We start from the raw sequence: 17780 nt of genomic DNA on the forward strand, positions 1-17780 counted from the left end.
CCCCCCGTGTTATGAACAGTGACACCTTACACTAGACCAGGTTGCTCAGAGTCCCATTCAATCTGGCCATGAACACTTCCAGGGATGGGGCATCCACAACTCTCTGGGCAACTTCTTCCAGTGCCTCACCAACCTCACAATTTCACCAACCTCACAGTAAACAATTTCTTCCCAAAATCCAGTCTAAAATCACCTTTTTTCAGTTTAAAGCCACTATCCCTTGTCTTATCATTACACGCCCTCGCTAAAAATCCTTCTCCAATTCTCACGTATCTCCACTTAGGGACTGGAAGGGTCTCCCAGCTGAGCAGACCAAACTGTCTCAGCCCATCCTCATAGAGAGGTGCTCCAGCCCCCTGAGTATCTCCATGACCCTCCTCTGGACTTGCTCCAAGAGGCCCACATCCTTCCTCTGTTGGGAGCTCCAAAATCTGCCCATAGGAAGAGAGTCCCCAAAACCGGGTTTGAGCCCCTATAGCCATCAGTTTTACTGACAGGATACTTTGACATTCCACTTGCCCCAAGAGCAAGGTGTGGGAGAGCAGAACCTCAGGGAGGAGGAGCAGCTCATGACCTGCCCTGTCCCCTCTCCCAGGGCTCCCTGTTCCTGAACGACGGGCAGTGCAAGGTGGTGCAGCGGCAGCTGGAGTTCGACGGCGGCGTCGCCTACGGGATCAACTGCCTGCTGGCAGAGCCCAGCCTGGGCGGCCGCTGCGACAGCTTCCTCACCGTGGACATCATGGTCAGTGCCCCACGGGGTCCCCCAGCCTGGCAGAGACACCCCAATGTGCACCTCAGAGGGGAAACACTCCCTGCAGCTCCAGCATTCCCGCCAGGAAAGCCCCTCTGCTTGCTGCAGGCACCCTGTATCCACTCAAGGATACAGGATGCAGCACAACACAAATCCTGTATCCACTCAAAGCAGCACACAGGACAAGTGGTCTCACTGAAGAGCATAAAAAAACTCGCAAGCAAAAACTTGAGCAAGGACAAATCTTTCTGTCATGCTTTTAAATTAGTGGAAGTTCACACAAGAGATCACGTTTACAGAGTCCCCTATTAAAAAAACATCATCATTGCTACTCTAGCAGCACAGGGCATGAAGGACACAAGATAGAGAGCTGCCTACTCTGCCTCAGTCTCTGACATTTCTTGTTTTTAACACACCTGAACAGGCACTGTTAGCGTGGAGGAAGTTTCCTCCGTGAACTGTGATGGGTCTCGTAAATGGGAAATGTTGAAAGTCATCTTCAAACAGTTTCAAGACCAAGTTTACTTCAGTTTAACTTGAAAATATGAAAAAACTTCCTAGAAGTGAAAGAACTTTCAGGCAGTCAGCCTTTAAAAAAAAATCTTCTCAGAACATGTATTTCAATTTGAAACCAACAGTTCTGTATATCCCATCTGCACAACTTGCATTTTGTTTATGATGTCATTAAATGAAATTAAACAGATACCATTTCCTCACATCTCATAAGCAGTTCCTGAGAAGCAAACATTTCTCTGTACTCTAAATTAGACATCCAGGTCTAATACAGATGACGTCAATACTTGTTTGAAGAACATTCATCATCTCTTCCCTCCTTCTTTAAATCCAGACCAGTTTCCTCTTCCAGAATTTATATTAAGGTATCCAAACTATTTTCTTCCATTTTTGCAGCACTAAATTATTGCAACTACTTTGTTGTCACTCTCCTCTCTTGCTCCTCTACAGTTTTCTATTAATTTTTAAGGTGCAATAAACTTTACCTTTTCTGCTCTCATAAAACAGACTTTGTTCAAGTCAAATAGGCTTTTATAGCCATTATTTTAATATACAGTTTTTTTTTCTCTTTTCCAGGGGCATTGTGCTAGCTGTTTCAGTAACTCTAAATGCCCTCCAGGGACAAAACCAAAGGTAAAACATTCAAATCTCACACATAAGCAGACTGACATGCTCTTCTCTATACTTCACAACAGCAAACAAAAAAAAGTTTCTTAGAATAAATAAAAAGAGAACCTTTGACAGTGCTACCACACTATTAAGTTGTGAGAAACAACTGCTCACTTTGAAAATTTAAAAAGGTTTATTAAACCTTGACAGAAATACAACAAAAGGACTATATAAGGAAAAACTCACAGTGCTGGGAACTGCCCCTCATGGATATCACGTGGCTGGCTTACAAGAGGGATGCTCAGTCTTTTATACCCCTGTGGTTGCGTCAGCCAGCCCTGGCCCCTCCCAAAGTCTGTCTGTCAGCTCTTCTTTGCCATTTATCAGTGGAAACTGCTTTCTTGTCACTGGATTGGAGGTCAGGTGTTGCCATGCTGCCCCCCCAAGAACCAAGCTTTTCCATTCCCCCCTGCCCCATGCCAGGGACACCTGTGCAGCTTCTTTGTACCTGTCCTGGACAGCCCAGGCTGTGTGATGGCAACAATACAGGGGGGAAAGGGAACTGTGGGGTGAACAGAGGGCATCTAAACTACAATAACACAACTGTACATCATTAAAGCTTTTCTTAATAGTCACACAATAGTTATCTTTAATTACGAGAGCCAATCATCTCATCATCCATCTATAACAAGTGACAAAGCTGTCCATGGACAAACACATGGAGGTGTTGGGGAATACCTGTTGGTCTCACACAGCACCCACTGTAAAAGTGCTTCAGCTGACTCCAGAGCAGCCCCTCCACTCCCAGGAATGCTGCTCAGCATGCCAGGAATCTGAGAGGGTGGGAATCTCCCACCCACCCCCTTCACACATCACATTTTGATTCAATGTCCATCAGAAATTACAATTTAAAGAGGAAAAGCTCAAACTCCATGCAGCAGCACTCATTCTGCTGTGTTCTCCCCCTCCTGTCTCCGTGCTGCCACAGGAAGGGATCCAGTGGTGCACCTACGAGTCCTACGGGCTGCGGAGGGACGGCTGCCGCAGGAACTGCTCCATGGCCATCCACGTAGCCAAGTGCTGCAAGGGCTACTTCGGGCCAGAATGCCAAGGTAGGGTTCCCACCCACACGGCCATCCTGTGCCCTCCCCCTCCCCAGTGCAGCACCCAGCAGGCAAAACTGGGAGAACTGGGATAAGGGGCGCGAGGAGAGACCTGCTGCAAAATGAGGGTTGAAAGAGCTGAAGGGCACAAGGTGTTAAGTGCTTCTTCATTTCATATTATCTCCTCACATTTAGAACTTTTTAACTCCATAGTGATAGCAGGTGAGTGCTACAGAGAGTAAAGGCTGTCCTGCTGAGCAGGTCACCAGCTGAAAATCCTTTAAACACAGGCTCGGGTTCACACAGCAATACCAGCACACAGCTGAGAACCAGTACATAATAGCTCAGCCACAGGCAAGGGCACTCATCAGCAGAATAAGCTCAGAAATTTTAGTTCTGAACAGGTGGAGAACCTTTGGGAGGCTCCATCTCAGCAGTTTGTTAGCAGACACTTCCAGACTGTTCTCCTTCACCTGCCAGGGGAGCAGTACTGGGGCCTCCATCAGGGCACACTGGGTCACCATCCAGGTCAGGATCTCTGCTGGCAGAGAGGTCCAGCCACACACAGCCCTGCCAGCTTACTCTGCCCCGGTTTCACAGAGAGACACATGCAGATCCCATGCATTTGGGGCCTTTGGGGTCACCCTGACAGCACATAGACCCAGAGAGACACTCAAGAAAGGCTTGATTTGGGAAGTGCCATTCACAGATGTGTCTGAACAAGCAAGCATCCACAAGTCCCGGCTGGAAGGATCCTCAGCACCTTTCTGACAGGAGCTGTGCAAGTGTGTCAGGGAATTTAGAGTACGGGGCTCACAGGAGTCCCAAGTGTCACAGCCACTTTTACACACCTCAGGAGAGACACGTTTACAGGCACTCCCCGCTCGATGATTTTTATGGAACACCACAGAACCAAAAGTGACAACAAATAAACATGCACCTGAGCTCAAGAACCAGTTTTCTTTGCTTTCAGCTTGCCCAGGGGGCCCAGAGACCCCCTGCAATGGCCATGGCTCCTGTGATGACGGGTACACGGGGACGGGAGAGTGTCGCTGCAGCAGCGGCTTCAACGGGACCGCGTGCGAGCTGTGCCTGCCCGGCCGATACGGCTTCACCTGCAGGGGTACGTCTGAGCTCCCCTCCCACTGCCTAACTAAACTGCTCTGACAGCAAGGAGCTTCTGAGCAAGCCACGGAAAGCTGTTCTCTTAACATTCTGAGTGCCTCCTTACACCAGGAGGTCTCAGAAAGGAGAAGGAGATGAGAGCATGCAGAGGTTGCGGGGCTGTGTCTGCACAGGACCTCCTACTCTTACACCGTACATCAGTAATAGAAAAGAAGCATGGCCTCCGGTAACAAGTGATTTTAGCTACAGCACAGCTTTCTCCTCCATCCCCATAAAGCTTAAGAGAGGATTTTAGTAACACGGCTCCTCAAGGAATGAAGGAGGCCATGTGTTACTTGGAAAAAGGACCCCAAGGCCAGGGCTGTTTGTGAAGAGGGACAGCCAAGCAGCTGCTCACAAAATCCACCTCTCTCTCACTTCAAATGTAAACTAGGTGGCAGCAGGATCAATATCTCCCTTTAAACTTAAATGTTTTCCTGACATAAAGCCTTTCGGGTAAGAAGTTACAACATTAATGCTTCCATCCTAACCCTGTGCACCTGTGCTGCTCCTGAGGCACATAGGATGGGAGGTTATAGGCAAAACAACGGGCTTGGACACAGAGTCTCAGGATTATAACTACCTACAATTCATCCACTTTATAACACACTGTAGCATAAAACATATCAGCCATTACCTAGAAACCAAATTATGAAATTTAAGAGAAAAAAATTTTAGCCCCTTCCTTTGGATGTAGATTTAAGCCAGACAAAAATTAACTAATCAAATTACATTTAAATAGCCAGCAAGTGAAGCTCCTTTTCAGCAGGACAGGTATGCAAAAAAATCGGTTGCACAAATCCCCATACATTTCTTCTGTAAACAACAATATTTCAAGAGAAAGGATGAGACCATAAGGGATGCTGCAGCATAACATTATAAAACAGAGAGCCATGAATCATTCTTTTGGAAGGGTTCAGCACATAAGTTATTGCAGGGCCCAAAGAAGAGAGGAAAAAACATCACCTATAAATAAACAGACCATTACACCTCAGGTTGGAGGGCAGAAGCAGAAATGCCTCACTTATAAAAGGAACACAAAATTTTTAGTCACATTTAGTCAAAAATATCTGAAACTTTAAAAAAAGAAATTACAGGTAACTTGTGTCCATTTTACAGAAAAGCTTACTAACCTCATATCTGACTTCCTTGCTCAGCTGGACTTTCTCCCACAGAGCAGCCAAGCCCTGTCCCTCAACACACCTTGTCTTTCTCTGGCCTCCCCACAATTAACAGGTGCTGTTCATTAGGACTGATTTGTCTGGGTCTTCAGTTCAGCTGTTAAATCTTTCCTGCCACAGCTCTCCCTGCAGTTTCCTACTCCACTGCAATGTGCAGGTCAATACTCATTTTCAGAGGGATATTGAATAAATGCCAATCATAAAATCACAGGACCACAGGTTAACTCAGATTGGAAAGGGGTTTCAGAAGGTCTCTATCCCAACTCCTTCTCAAAACAGTGTCAGTTCTGAGCTCATGTTGTTCAGGACCTTTCCTGCCAGGACTTGAAAACCTCCAAGGATGACAATTGCTCAACCACTCTGCAAAGTCTACTCTTCTGCTTGACTGCCCTCATGGTGAAATACCATGAAGTTGGACTCATCTAAATTATTTCTGCATAATACTGTATCTAAACTGACATGATAATGTTTCTCTAGAGAAAGACTTTCCCCCTCTGCACGTGATCTCTGCGTTTCTTTTCCAGCTTGTGAATGCAAGAACAACGGGCAGTGCGATGAAGGATACTCGGGGACAGGACGATGTTTCTGTGAAACAGGATGGACTGGCCGGCTCTGTGAAACCAAGCTAGGTCTGTGCCTGCTCTCACCAGTCTGCCCATGGAGATAGGGCTTGAAACTGCTTGCAGTTCAACAGAAGGCTTCCATAGATAACACAGAAAGGGTTAAGAAATGTCAGGAGCACTTAGGAACTCTGCTCCCTTCACCTCACTGTCTCCTCTTTTGTGATATGGCAATATGAGTTCCTACCTCCCCTGTGGAGACGCTTCTGGCTTTAGCAGTCAAAAAATAAAATCCTTACAAAATTTCCAGTTAGCCAGACTGGTACTAAGGGTTCTCCTCCTGCATGAAACGAGGGCATTGTGGTTCCAGAGCTGTTTGATTCCAGCTGTCCTGCCTTCCCTGCAGCTCTGCCCCCAGTGTGCTCCCCGAGCTGCTCGCCCAATGCCGTCTGCACAGAGAACAACACGTGCCAGTGCAAGCCCCTGTATGATGGGGATGGCATCACGTGCACAGGTGAGCTCCCACCCAGGGCCACAGGAAAGGTTCTTCCCTCTTGCACACACACAGCAATGCAGTCACTGCCCACCCTGAAAACTTCCGCCTTGCAGCAGGTGAAACAAGTTTAGGATATAGGATGTTCAGGTTTTTCTAAATCAGACTTCTCCAGGCTTTACCAAGCATGAGCTGCAAGTGCACTTCAGTCAGGTTTTGAAGACAGCAAGGTTTCCCTCAGAGGATTTACAGTGGGACACAAAGATATATCAAAGGGCTTTTCCAACAAAAATGATCCTATGATTTTTTTTATGTCCATAGGCAAGGCAGTTCCCTGGTGATACTGCTACAGAAACAGTTGTTCTTTGTCAGACAGGTGTTTTACATCTTCCAAAGTCAACCTGGCCAGAAATCTGAAGGTTGGTGCTATGTCCCCTGAGTCAAGATCATCCTAACAAGGCTGTGAGAGCCCTAAGGAATAGACTCAGAGAAATTCGGTAATACCTCAGGAAATGGAAACAGATTTTTTTTTCCCCCAACAAGTATTCTAGTATTTTTAGTATGAAAGGACTAGTGATTGTTGGCATTACAGTGCAAGAGTTCTAATATCATTATATTGTAAAGGTTCCATTTTGCTAGAGTTTCATACCTCCTTGATGTTTCTGTAGGCAGCTCCTCTAGGCACTGACTCTTCCTTGTACTCACAGCAGCCAAATGACGCCAGATCCCACCAATCCACTTTTTTATAACCCTCTTCTTAATTGGCTACAGGTGCGGCCTGTTAACATCAGGCCTGCTCTAATCTTTAGTAATTGGTTCAGCTGCAACTCTTTAAGGGATAAGATTACATTCTATACCACCTTCATTTACCCATACTGCATCCCTCTACAAGCGATGGTTTGTCTTTATGAAGAACATCCTCTTTAAAAGCAGATTTTACTCATTTGGGTTTTTTTTCCCCTGCAGCTGCAGAACTTTGCAAACAGAACAATGGTGGGTGCCACAAGGCTGCTGAATGCACACAGCACGGGGTGAAAGTCTTCTGCAGCTGCCAGAAGGGCTACAGGGGAGATGGCTTCACCTGCCTGCCCATAAACCCTTGTGCTGATGGCTTCAATGGAGGCTGCCACGAGCATGCCATCTGCATTGTCACAGGACCTGTAAGTTGAATTATTTCAGCCCCCAGCAGGGAAGTCTGAGGAGTTTCTCCCTGGTGCCAGCAGAAATCTCCTCTGGCTGGATCACACCCTGTACCTCTCTAAATCTCTGTTTTCCAAAAGAACCTTTACTTAGCTCCAACCTACTTTCCACATCAGTTTGGTATGCCTCTGTTGTATTGTGAGGTCCCCAGGATCAGGTGAGAGATAAGAATTTGATTCCATGCTCTCAGAAGCCTGATTTATTATATTGAAAGAATGCTATACTAAAACTATACTATAGAAAGAGAAAGGAGACGTCAGAAGGCTAAACAAGAATGATAATGAAAGCTCGTGACTGACTCCTCAGAGTCTGACACAGCTGATGCTGATTGGTCATTAATTAATAGCAATTCACATGGAATCAATCAAAGATGCACCTGTTGGTAAACATCTCCAGACCACACCCCCAAGCAATCAGATAATAAATTTTTTCATTGTTTTCTGAGGCCTCTCAGCTTCCCAGGAGAAAATCCTGGGCAAAGAGGATTTTTCAGAAAATATCACAGTGACATGCCTCAGCTGAAGGCTGAGAACCATTTTGACATCTTTGCTCTGGGGAATGGGGTAACACAGAACCTGGGATGTTTTGCATACATAGTTTTTCTGTCCCAATCTTAGCTCTCCCTAACTGTCTATCCTTATTTGCAACACAAATTTATTGGATTAAAATTAAACACATTTTGGAAGCCAAACAAAGGGACAGCTGGGAGAATAGTGTCACTTGTTGATGGTTTGAACTCGAAAAGCTCTGCAGCCACATTCCATGATGCACATAGTCAGTGTGGTTAGGGAAAACCTGTGCAGGTGACTTGATCCAGCATTTGTCCTCGTGCTTGCAGGATCACTTCTCCATTCCATTTTGGTGTCTTGCCTGAGCTGCCTTCCTGATCTAGGCTGATCTAGAAAAATCTTGCTGATAATCTATTCCAGCTGTTAACCATCACAGTCCCTGGATGTCACCAATTCCTGCTTGGCTTATAGCTCTCATTTATTGCTAGCAGTGGGCTGTTAAATTCGATGCTTGCTTCTGTGCCCAGATACTTAAATATAATTTTGATATGTTTGCCATCCATTTTTGTGAATTACGTGTCATGGAACCCTCCAGTGCATGTTATTAACTTTGTGGATGGAATTATGCTTTGGTGTTAATTCAGCAAAGCACCCAAGTACATATGTAAATTTTGTTGCTTACTTGTTAGTTAGCAAATCTTCTATTTGTTCATTCCTGCTTAAATCAAGTGAAATTTCCCCACCAGTTCAGAATGTGTTGTTGCAAAAGTTCTATTACATTACATTGCAAGGGTTCCATATTGTTAGAGTTGCGTATATCCTTGATGTTTCTTGCGGACATCTCCTCTAGGCACTGTCTCTTCCTTGTCCTCACAGCAGCCAACTGACCCCAGTTCCCACCAATCCACTCTTTTATAACACTCTTCTTACTGGCTACAGGTGTGGCCTGTTAACATCAGGCCTGCTCCTAATCTGTAGTAATTAACACAGCTGCAACTCTTTAGGGGATAAGATGACATTCTATACCACCTTCATTTACCCACACTGTATCCCCCTACAAGAATGCTGCCTGAAACATGGGTGTCACATCAGTCAAATGCTTGTCTTGGCCTTTTCCCTTCACTCCCTGAGCAGGGCAGGCACAGGTGTGAGTGCAAAAGCAGCTTCATTGGTGATGGGCTGAACTGCTCCGTGATGCAGCTGCCCCTGGACCGCTGCCTGCAGGAGAACGGGCAGTGCCACCCCGATGCTGCCTGTGCTGACCTGCACTTCCAAGGTGAGCAGGGGTGGGGGTGCTTGTGGGAAGGGATGAGAATCGTGACTCCATGCTTCAGAAGGCTGATTTATTATTTTATGTGACTGACCAGTCCTGACACAGCTGGAGCTGTGATTGGTCATCAAGTAAAAACAACCCCATGAGACCAATCACAGATGCACCTGCCGCATTCCACAGCAGCAGATAATCAATGTTTACATTTCATCTCTGAGGCCTCTCAGCTTCTCAGGAGAAAAATCGTAACAAAGGTATTTTTCATAAAACATGTCTGTTACAAGGAGGATGCCCCCTGCACACCACCAGCCCTGTGCCCTGAGGCCAGTGACCAGGAGCTGTAAAATCACTCAGTCCTCTACTTAATTATTAGTCCCCATGATTACAGCTGGAACATTGTGGGAATCCTTAAAATCAGAGGGTTTTGGGAAAGCTGGAAAATGCAGGCCTGAGACAGCAGAGCTGTGATTAGAGCTAAGCAGTAGCCATCAGATAGGTCAGCAGAAAAATTATGTTAAGAAGTAGAAAAGTAAGGACAAATAGAACAATGGTCTGTATATTAATGCTTCTCTAGAATAACTTCCTAAGCTGCAGAAAAGTACATCTAGCAAGGTTCTAAGCTTAATAATGGAGTTCTGTGCATTGTTTTAAGGCTTACAAGCAGGTATTGTATTTGAAATAAACAAGCATTGTTTTAACTGAAGGTACGTGTACTTAGAGTGGTTGGATAGAACTACTGTCAATGTGCTTTTGCTTTGTGTGATTGGCCAAAAAACTTTTAAAGTAAGTTGTAACATCACATTCTTAGTCTGCTGCCTGAGATGTGAGCTGATGGCATCTTGCCATGGTCATAACCACATAATGAGACTAATGCTAAAAAAGAAAACAGCTAAAAAATAAAATGGCTCAAAACACATTCCTAGCAGTCCCATCCTATTTGTAATTTGTACATAGCCCCCAGCCAGCAATAAATGGTTATAAAAGTTATGCTTGATAACAATTACATGTGAACATGAATTTATCATGAAGCAATGTTTGAGGGCAGTCCAGGTAGGAACGCTACCCTTGAGGAATCGATTTGCTTTAATTGCAGTTCACAAAATCCGTGGGTGTTTGTATGGCACAGGTGACTGTGCACCATGGGAGCCCCTTCAGGAGGAGCTGCTCCTTGTCTCTCTTTGCAGACACCACGGTGGGGGTGTTCCACCTGAGGTCCCCCGTGGGGCAGTACAGGATGACCTTCGAGCAGGCCAGGGAGGCCTGTGCCAATGAATCGGCCACCGTGGCTACCTACGAGCAGCTGCTGTACGCACAGAAGGTGAGGAGGCTCTCCCAGGGAGGACATCCCCAAACAGCACCGAGACACAGAGTAAATGGAGAGGGAGGAGCAAGGAGGCTGCTCTCTTAAGCATCATTTTCCCTCCTTTCCTTCACCCATCAGGGCATGTTTGGCTGGGAGCAATTTTCAGACTGTTTATTGGTTTCATGCATGCTCGCACAGCACTAAAATAATTTGCCAAGTTCTTGTTTCTAGTGGTGCTGGCGTGAGAGGTTGTCAGACTTTCAGAGTATTTTCAAGGGGATTTTAATTATTAACACTTCTTTAATGTGTACTTCAGAGTTATGCTTTATTTCTTTCTTTAAAGTAAGTCTCCAGGAACCTTTTCCTCAAATGCTGTTAACAGACCCATTTCCATATTGCCTCCCTTGAGCACATTATAAACAGCACATGGCTGATGAGTCAGTGAGATGAGCATCCCAACTTGGGTTTGCAAAACTTGTTTTAGAAGAGTGGGTCAGACAGAGTGTCTTTTTCTGGCTCCTTCCAACTCTGGAAGGAAGAAAGACACTCACTGTTTAGAGGCACCTTTAGCAAAACGTGAGGGCTGGTGCTGCCCGAGTGCCCCGGGGGCTCTGTTCATTCCGTGTGCAGCTCCCCAGCCCCACCACCTGGCTTTTCCCCTGAGTTTTCCCTTGTGGCTGTGCTGGTGCAGGCGAGGTACCACCTGTGCTCTGCTGGCTGGCTGGACGGTGGCAGGGTGGGCTACCCCACCGCCTTCTCCTCCCCAAACTGCGGCTCCGGATACGTCGGCATCGTGGACTACGGGAGAAGAGCCAACCTGAGCGAAACCTGGGATGTTTTCTGCTACAGGGAGAAAGGTAAGAGGGGCCTTTGCCTCATCCCTCTGTGAAATTGAGAGCAGCAGCCCAGATTTTGGTTCCTTCCATCAGCCATAGGCTGGTAGATAACACTGCAAGAGACCCTGCCTCTTTTTTAACTTTACTTGTAAGCAGCAGGTGAGGTTTTTTAATTTTTCAGGCACAGGGCAGCCTAAAGCTTTCTTGGAAAGGCTGTTTGCCCATACAGCTCTCTCTGTTTGTACCTTTCAGAGGTGAACTGCACCTGCAAGCCAGGCTACGTGGGGGATGGCATCTCCTGTAGTGGGAACTTGCTGCAAGTGCTGATGTCCTTCCCAACGCTGACAAACTTCCTCTCGGTAGGAACAAAGGCTGGGGTGGGAGTGGAGCAAAGCAGGCCCTGAGTGTTGCATCCAGGGTTTGCTTTGCTAGCCCACTTATAATAAATCAGGCAACCCCCTTGTCTGGGAAGAATGATGCATCTGACTCCATTGATTCAGAAGGCTAATTAATTACTTTATTATACTATATTATTCTATATTATATTACACTACTTCTAAATTGAATCTGAACAAGAACTCAGCTGAACAAAATCTCATGACTGTCTCCTGACCAACCATCAGAACACAGCTTGCAGAGATTGGTCAAGAAGAAAAAACACTTACACCAGAATCCAATTACCAAATTCCTTCAGGTAAATAATCTTCCAACGTATTCCACTCATTCAGAAATCAACAGGAGCAGCAAATGAGATAAGAATTGTTTTAATCATTCTCTTCTCTGCTTCTCTCACATTCAGAGAATGTGAACCCACACTCACCAAGGCAGAGTGGTCTAAATCTGCACCTATCTGGTCTAAATGCAAACCAGAACTTAGTTACTACTTTTTTAATTACTTGCTCCAAAGAGGTTTCTGGGTTCTACAATTCAGCTGGAATTAAAATCCTGATGCAGCTTTAGCTTAGAGACTCCCTGCACAGCTTTTCAAGCATCACAAGAGGCACTATGCTTTGGAATTTCATTGAACTGCTACTGGTAAAAAACATAATGTTAAGAATTCTTTTCTTGTCACTACTCAGAAAGGCACTATATGTGTTGGGCCAACAGAGGCCCAATGTCTGCAAATCAGTTTAATATGTACTCATCAAATTAGCAGCTGGAGCTGAGTTTTGGATACAAACTACTTTGGAAAGCCACTCCAGAGCTGCTTCATGGCTAATAACAGAATTCCTTTGTTGTCATTTGTTCAGTGTCATCTCTTCTGCTCTCCACACAGGAGTGCACGATTTCTCTCCAGTAAAGCTGGATTTTCTTTCTGCTTAGGACATCATGGCTTACTCCAACACCTCCAGGAAGGGGAGAGAGTTCCTGCAGTACCTCACAGACCTGTCAGTGCACGCCACCCTCTTTGCTCCCAACGACAGTGGGTTAAAGGAAAATGAGGTCAGGGTTTTTCTCCTTTTTTCCTTCCTTGTTCTAATAACACTTCTTAAACAGTTATTATGGGTTTCTGCATCCCATTGAAATTTAAGCTTAGAAAAATAATACTAGTATGATGTGACTTCTGCTTTAACCCTAGAGAATTTAAACTGTGCTCACAAAAGACAAGAATTCAGCGTTTCCGTTTCCCTTCCATGGTTAGGGGTGCAAGGTTATTGAGTGTTCAAGTCACTACAGAGACTTTTCCATCAGGGATTTTAGTTACCCTGCTATGAAGGAGTCTGCCTTAGATGAATGAAGTCTGTTCTGGCTCATTAGCATGGAGCACAGTTATTTGAAGGAAGCAGCATACAACTTGGTATTTCCTACAAATACATTAAAGGAATACATTTCTAACTTCATTTCTATGCTTTCCCCTTTTTATTCATTCTTTATTCCTTAAATCAAACACTGTTTCAAGCAATTCATAAGGGTTTATTCATTGGTTCACATCCTCAAGCTGTTTGGAATATCTCTGAGTCTCATCACTTCAGGTCATCCTACAGGGGAGTAAAATCCTTTGTCCTGCTGGAATCAAGGTCCTGCCACCAGAGGCCAGCAGGGACAGAATGTCCCATTGTTCCCATGCAGATTTCCCAATAACCTCTAATGCTGCAGCATTAACAGCAGAGGGGGAAAAAGGTCACAGGCACACAGCTTGCTAGTAAATCCAAAGGATTAACGAGACCCATTAACACTCCTTGTTTTTTGTCCTCATTTTCAGACCCTTTCTGGGAGAGACATCGAGTATCATTTATCTAATGCCAATATAATGTTTTATGAGGACTTGACCAATGGAACCACCCTTCTCACTCGTCTAGGGAAAAAACTCCTCATTACAAGCACAGGGGGCCAGGAACACCAAGTCCCCACGGCTGACCAGGTACCTCTGTAATAAATTTCCCATCTTTGCGCTTTTCCTCTTCTTATCCTATACCCTGTAATCAGGTGACACACTGATCTGGAGGGAATTTTGATAAGGTCAGAGTGGGCAGCAATTAGACACCGAGTTTAGAAAGTTCTTTCCTCTCCAGAGACTGCAGGATAGCAGCTGGCAGACTGCAAATTTACCAGCTTGCAGATGGACATCTCTTACCTGGAAAAACTCAAAGGAAGCTGTTGAAGTGGCTTTCAGGAATGGAAAAATAGGGATATGGGCTTCATTTTGCCCTCCTCTCAGTTTTGTAGGATTGTGGGAGATGGCTGTGTGATAGGTAAAGAGATGAAAGCAGTAGTTTATCATTAAAAAAAGTTGTTGGAATTTGTGAAGTTTCTTGGTAACTTCTGGGAAAGGCAGGAGATGCCAACAGAGCCTTGCTCACAGCCAGCAAACCTGAGTGGCAAGTGGCATCCTCTGCAGTCAAAGTGGCTGCCTGGCACTCAGGAATAACTGCACTTCTAGGCAGAGCTTTGCAACTTCACAAAGATCACAAAAGTTAGAAAGAAAGAAAAAAAAAAAAAGGAAAAAAGGGCAACATGCAGGTAATGATGATGACTACTCCATGCACAGGAGAACCATGACCAGCCAGGGCTGATGTCCAGAGAGGCAGCAGAGTAACCTTCCCTGTTTTTTTCCATGTGTTGTTCCTCTCTGGTGAACTGAGCACTCAGCAACTGAGGTGGGGAAACCATCTTAATGTCAATTTCAGTACCAAAGAGAGAAGGGAAAAAGCTCAGCTCTCATTGCTTCTTTTCCTGGCAGAGCAAGATCCGGTATGTGGACAGAAGTGCTATTGTTGAGTGGGACATAATTGCTTCCAATGGGATAATCCACATCATTTCAGAGCCTTTAAAGGCTCCATCAGAACCTGTAAGTGCATGGTGATTCAGGTTTTTGGGGTGGTGAGAGGTAACTGTCTTATTTTACCCTAAACTCATTGCTGACATTAGTATATTCCCAGTTTCCCTGACATATATGCAGGGAAACTTTTTCATCTTAAAAGGATGCTTTCAAAGAGAATTAGAAATTGAAAATAAGGTACCAGTGATAACAAAAATTTGTCTGAACAATTTCTTCCCACAGTTATAAATTTGTTTTCTGTATGTAAAATAATGGAGCACATGTACACAACAGAAATTTTTAAAAGCTCCATTTTCATTCTTCCACTTTCAAGTTTTTAAGGCACCTTGTTTATTCTTGCCTTGGCATCCATTCCTATCCAAAACAATGTTTTGAAAGTAGATATATTTTGCCAGCATGAATTCCTGTAAGTTCCCCCAGTTACCCAGCTGTCTCCTTGGTCCACAAGGTTTAGTGATGGGCTTGGCAGTGCTGGGGGGAACAGCTGGATTCCATCATCTATTTCCACATAAACTTTTCAGTGATTCTGTCAAAAGGCCACATTCAAATGTCTCTAGGGAACACCTAGCAGGAAGCACAAGGACCAGAGCATATCTCAAAGGGACACTGTGTGTGCTTAGGTGCTGTAAGCTGACCAGTGCCCACCCAGAGCTCACTCATCCTCTTCCCCTTCTCCAGGCTCCTCTCCATGCCAGTACTGGGACAGGAATATTCTTTGGCATCTGTCTAGTTACTGGAATTGTGGCTCTGATTGGATATTCTTACCTCAGGTTCAGGAAGAACAACATCAGCTTCCAGCACTTCAAGGTAAGTGGCAAGTGGAAACACAAAGCTGGGGAGGGGAGGCACAAATGCACTTCTCAGATTCATAACTTTCAGTTTCTCCATACATTTGGTTAAGCTAGAAACATTCCTGGCCACTTCACACTTGAGCTGTTCAGACTGAGACTTAGAGAAAGGGGGCTCACATACTTGCCTTGGACAGGAGTCCACATTTGCCCCTGACCCCTCCACCCAAATCTGTGCTCACACAGACACTTCCAACACCAAGGACTGGCCCAAAGCTGATTCAACTGCACCACAGCAGTGCAGAAGCCCTTGCCTGCCCAGAAACTCATCCTTAGGGAAGTGAGAACTACAACCACTGAAAGGGCACCGGCTCTCCTCCTCCATTACTATCAATTTTGTTGTTCTGGAGGTTGGAACATTTCATAGGAAAAAGGCCAGATCCAACAAACAAACTGAAATGCCTGTAGGATTGAAAAGTGCAGGTTTTTATACTGATGCACTTTCATGCTTGATTTCTCTTAACTAATTTTGTTAGCAACAGACAGATGAAAAACCAGTCAGCAACAACTAAGCTACAGAGATGAGGGATGAGGAAAAAAATGTTACCAAACTTACAAGAACATACCTGAAAGAAAGTCTACCTAGAAGCAAAGTCCATTCCTGTCCTAGTCCCTGTAGGTAACGTGAATCATCTTGTAGAAACAAAACCCAGTAGCCAAGAGCCAGAGGAAACACTTAGATTTTTAAATAGTTTCAAAGAGAGCCCTCAGGACTAACCAAGTACTTTTTACCCCAAGCACCATTTCAGGGCCACAGTTCCTCTCCCTTTTTTGCTGAGGATTAAAAATAAGAAGGGAGAGGAAAAAAGATATCAATTTAAAGTGACCTGAGATAAGGCAACAACCAAAACCACAGTTCACGCCCAGAGACAGATTTAGACAATAAAGCCAGTTAAATCACAACAGTGCACCAGCTGGTAGAGAGGCTCAAGTGCCCCACTTAATGCATTGGGGGAAGAGGATGAAATTTAAGCAAGTTTGTGTGCTTTTGTGTAGTCCAAAGATGACACTGACACAACGCCACTGGACAAGCCACAGCCTTCAAGTATCACCAACCCTTCATATGAAAGTTCTTCAACACTGACCTCACCAGAACCTACTTATGATCTTTTCTCAGTAAGTATTCATTTTCATTTGAGATTGAGACACTACTAATGTAATGGTAAGAGGGAATGACTTTATAAAAGAGAAATGTCTAGCTGGAACAGAAAAATAAATTCAAGAAACCAGCATTTGAGTTTCTGTCTTCCCTGTCTCCCCCCTGTTTGAAATTGGGTTGCATCACCTGTAGTAAAATTGAAGCTGTGGTCAAAAGCTGCATCTCAAGGCCATCTTCAAAGACAGCTGAATTAAACTGGACCTCACATGACACTGGATGACAGTGACACATCCATAAAAACTTAAAAAGCCTTCTAATTTTGTCTTCATGTCAGCTTGCTACAAATGCAGCTGAGAGCCATGCTAGCGCTCCAAAGAATCTGAAACCCAGCAGGGAGGGGGCTGGGAATTCAGGGAAGGAAGGATTGCACCCTCATGTATGTGCAGAGTCTAAAATCAAAATACACCATTTTGCATTCAATAAAAGGACTTGTTTGGTGAGAAATGTCAGGTGCCAACTCTGCCATCTGTATGGACAAATTTGCCCAAATGTTACTTTTGTTTCTAAATGCAGTGTTCAAGTCTGATTTTCTTTTTATTCTGTTTTTTAGGATTCAGATGACCAACAGCTTGTGATGAGTGGTCCTTATGATGAGAATTAGAAATTGAATTTGGCATTAGTCACTAATAAACATGTTTTTATTTACACTTACTGTGAAAAAAAAGAACACCTACGTTACAGGGAATAAAATCTTGTTACAAATTAAAACCCAAATGAGCACATTTTTAAGATGCCTTCTATATAGCTCACAGAAATACCAATTTTGGAAGTGTTGGCTGAATCTGAGCAGTGCCAACTATGAGTGCCAAAAGCAAAACTGAGTCTCAACTAACCTACCCAGAACAGACACCTCTCTGGGAAAAGCAGCTGATTTTCACTCACCTGCTTTTTAACTGCTTTTCTTTTCCTTTACAGACTTTAAAATGGCCACAAAGCACACAGGGCTGCTAACTTGGCAAATATCCTGAATTTTCTAGTACTGCAGGCCTGTGCTTTCATTT

At 44.7% G+C, this 17780-nt stretch overlaps 1 protein-coding gene across 1 annotated transcript in view; it reads left to right on the forward strand.

Annotated features, from left to right (window-relative positions):
• STAB2 (stabilin 2) overlaps positions 1 to 17487 on the forward strand; it is an 81858-nt gene extending 64371 nt beyond the window's left edge. The window contains exons 51-67 of the mRNA XM_059473091.1: positions 596 to 742; positions 1841 to 1897; positions 2862 to 2985; positions 3950 to 4099; positions 5846 to 5950; positions 6288 to 6395; positions 7341 to 7534; positions 9218 to 9359; positions 10538 to 10671; positions 11348 to 11513; positions 11745 to 11851; positions 12816 to 12935; positions 13696 to 13854; positions 14674 to 14781; positions 15451 to 15579; positions 16617 to 16736; positions 17330 to 17487. Coding sequence (XP_059329074.1) covers positions 596 to 742; positions 1841 to 1897; positions 2862 to 2985; positions 3950 to 4099; positions 5846 to 5950; positions 6288 to 6395; positions 7341 to 7534; positions 9218 to 9359; positions 10538 to 10671; positions 11348 to 11513; positions 11745 to 11851; positions 12816 to 12935; positions 13696 to 13854; positions 14674 to 14781; positions 15451 to 15579; positions 16617 to 16736; positions 17330 to 17380 — 2121 coding nt within the window. The 3' untranslated portion in view covers positions 17381 to 17487. The remainder of the gene's footprint in view (positions 1 to 595; positions 743 to 1840; positions 1898 to 2861; positions 2986 to 3949; positions 4100 to 5845; positions 5951 to 6287; positions 6396 to 7340; positions 7535 to 9217; positions 9360 to 10537; positions 10672 to 11347; positions 11514 to 11744; positions 11852 to 12815; positions 12936 to 13695; positions 13855 to 14673; positions 14782 to 15450; positions 15580 to 16616; positions 16737 to 17329) is intronic.
• The last annotated feature ends 293 nt before the right edge of the window (positions 17488 to 17780 follow it).

The sequence above is a fragment of the Ammospiza nelsoni genome, chromosome 5 (genome assembly GCF_027579445.1).
Source record: "Ammospiza nelsoni isolate bAmmNel1 chromosome 5, bAmmNel1.pri, whole genome shotgun sequence".
In the NCBI taxonomy this organism is placed as follows: Eukaryota; Metazoa; Chordata; class Aves; order Passeriformes; family Passerellidae; genus Ammospiza; species Ammospiza nelsoni.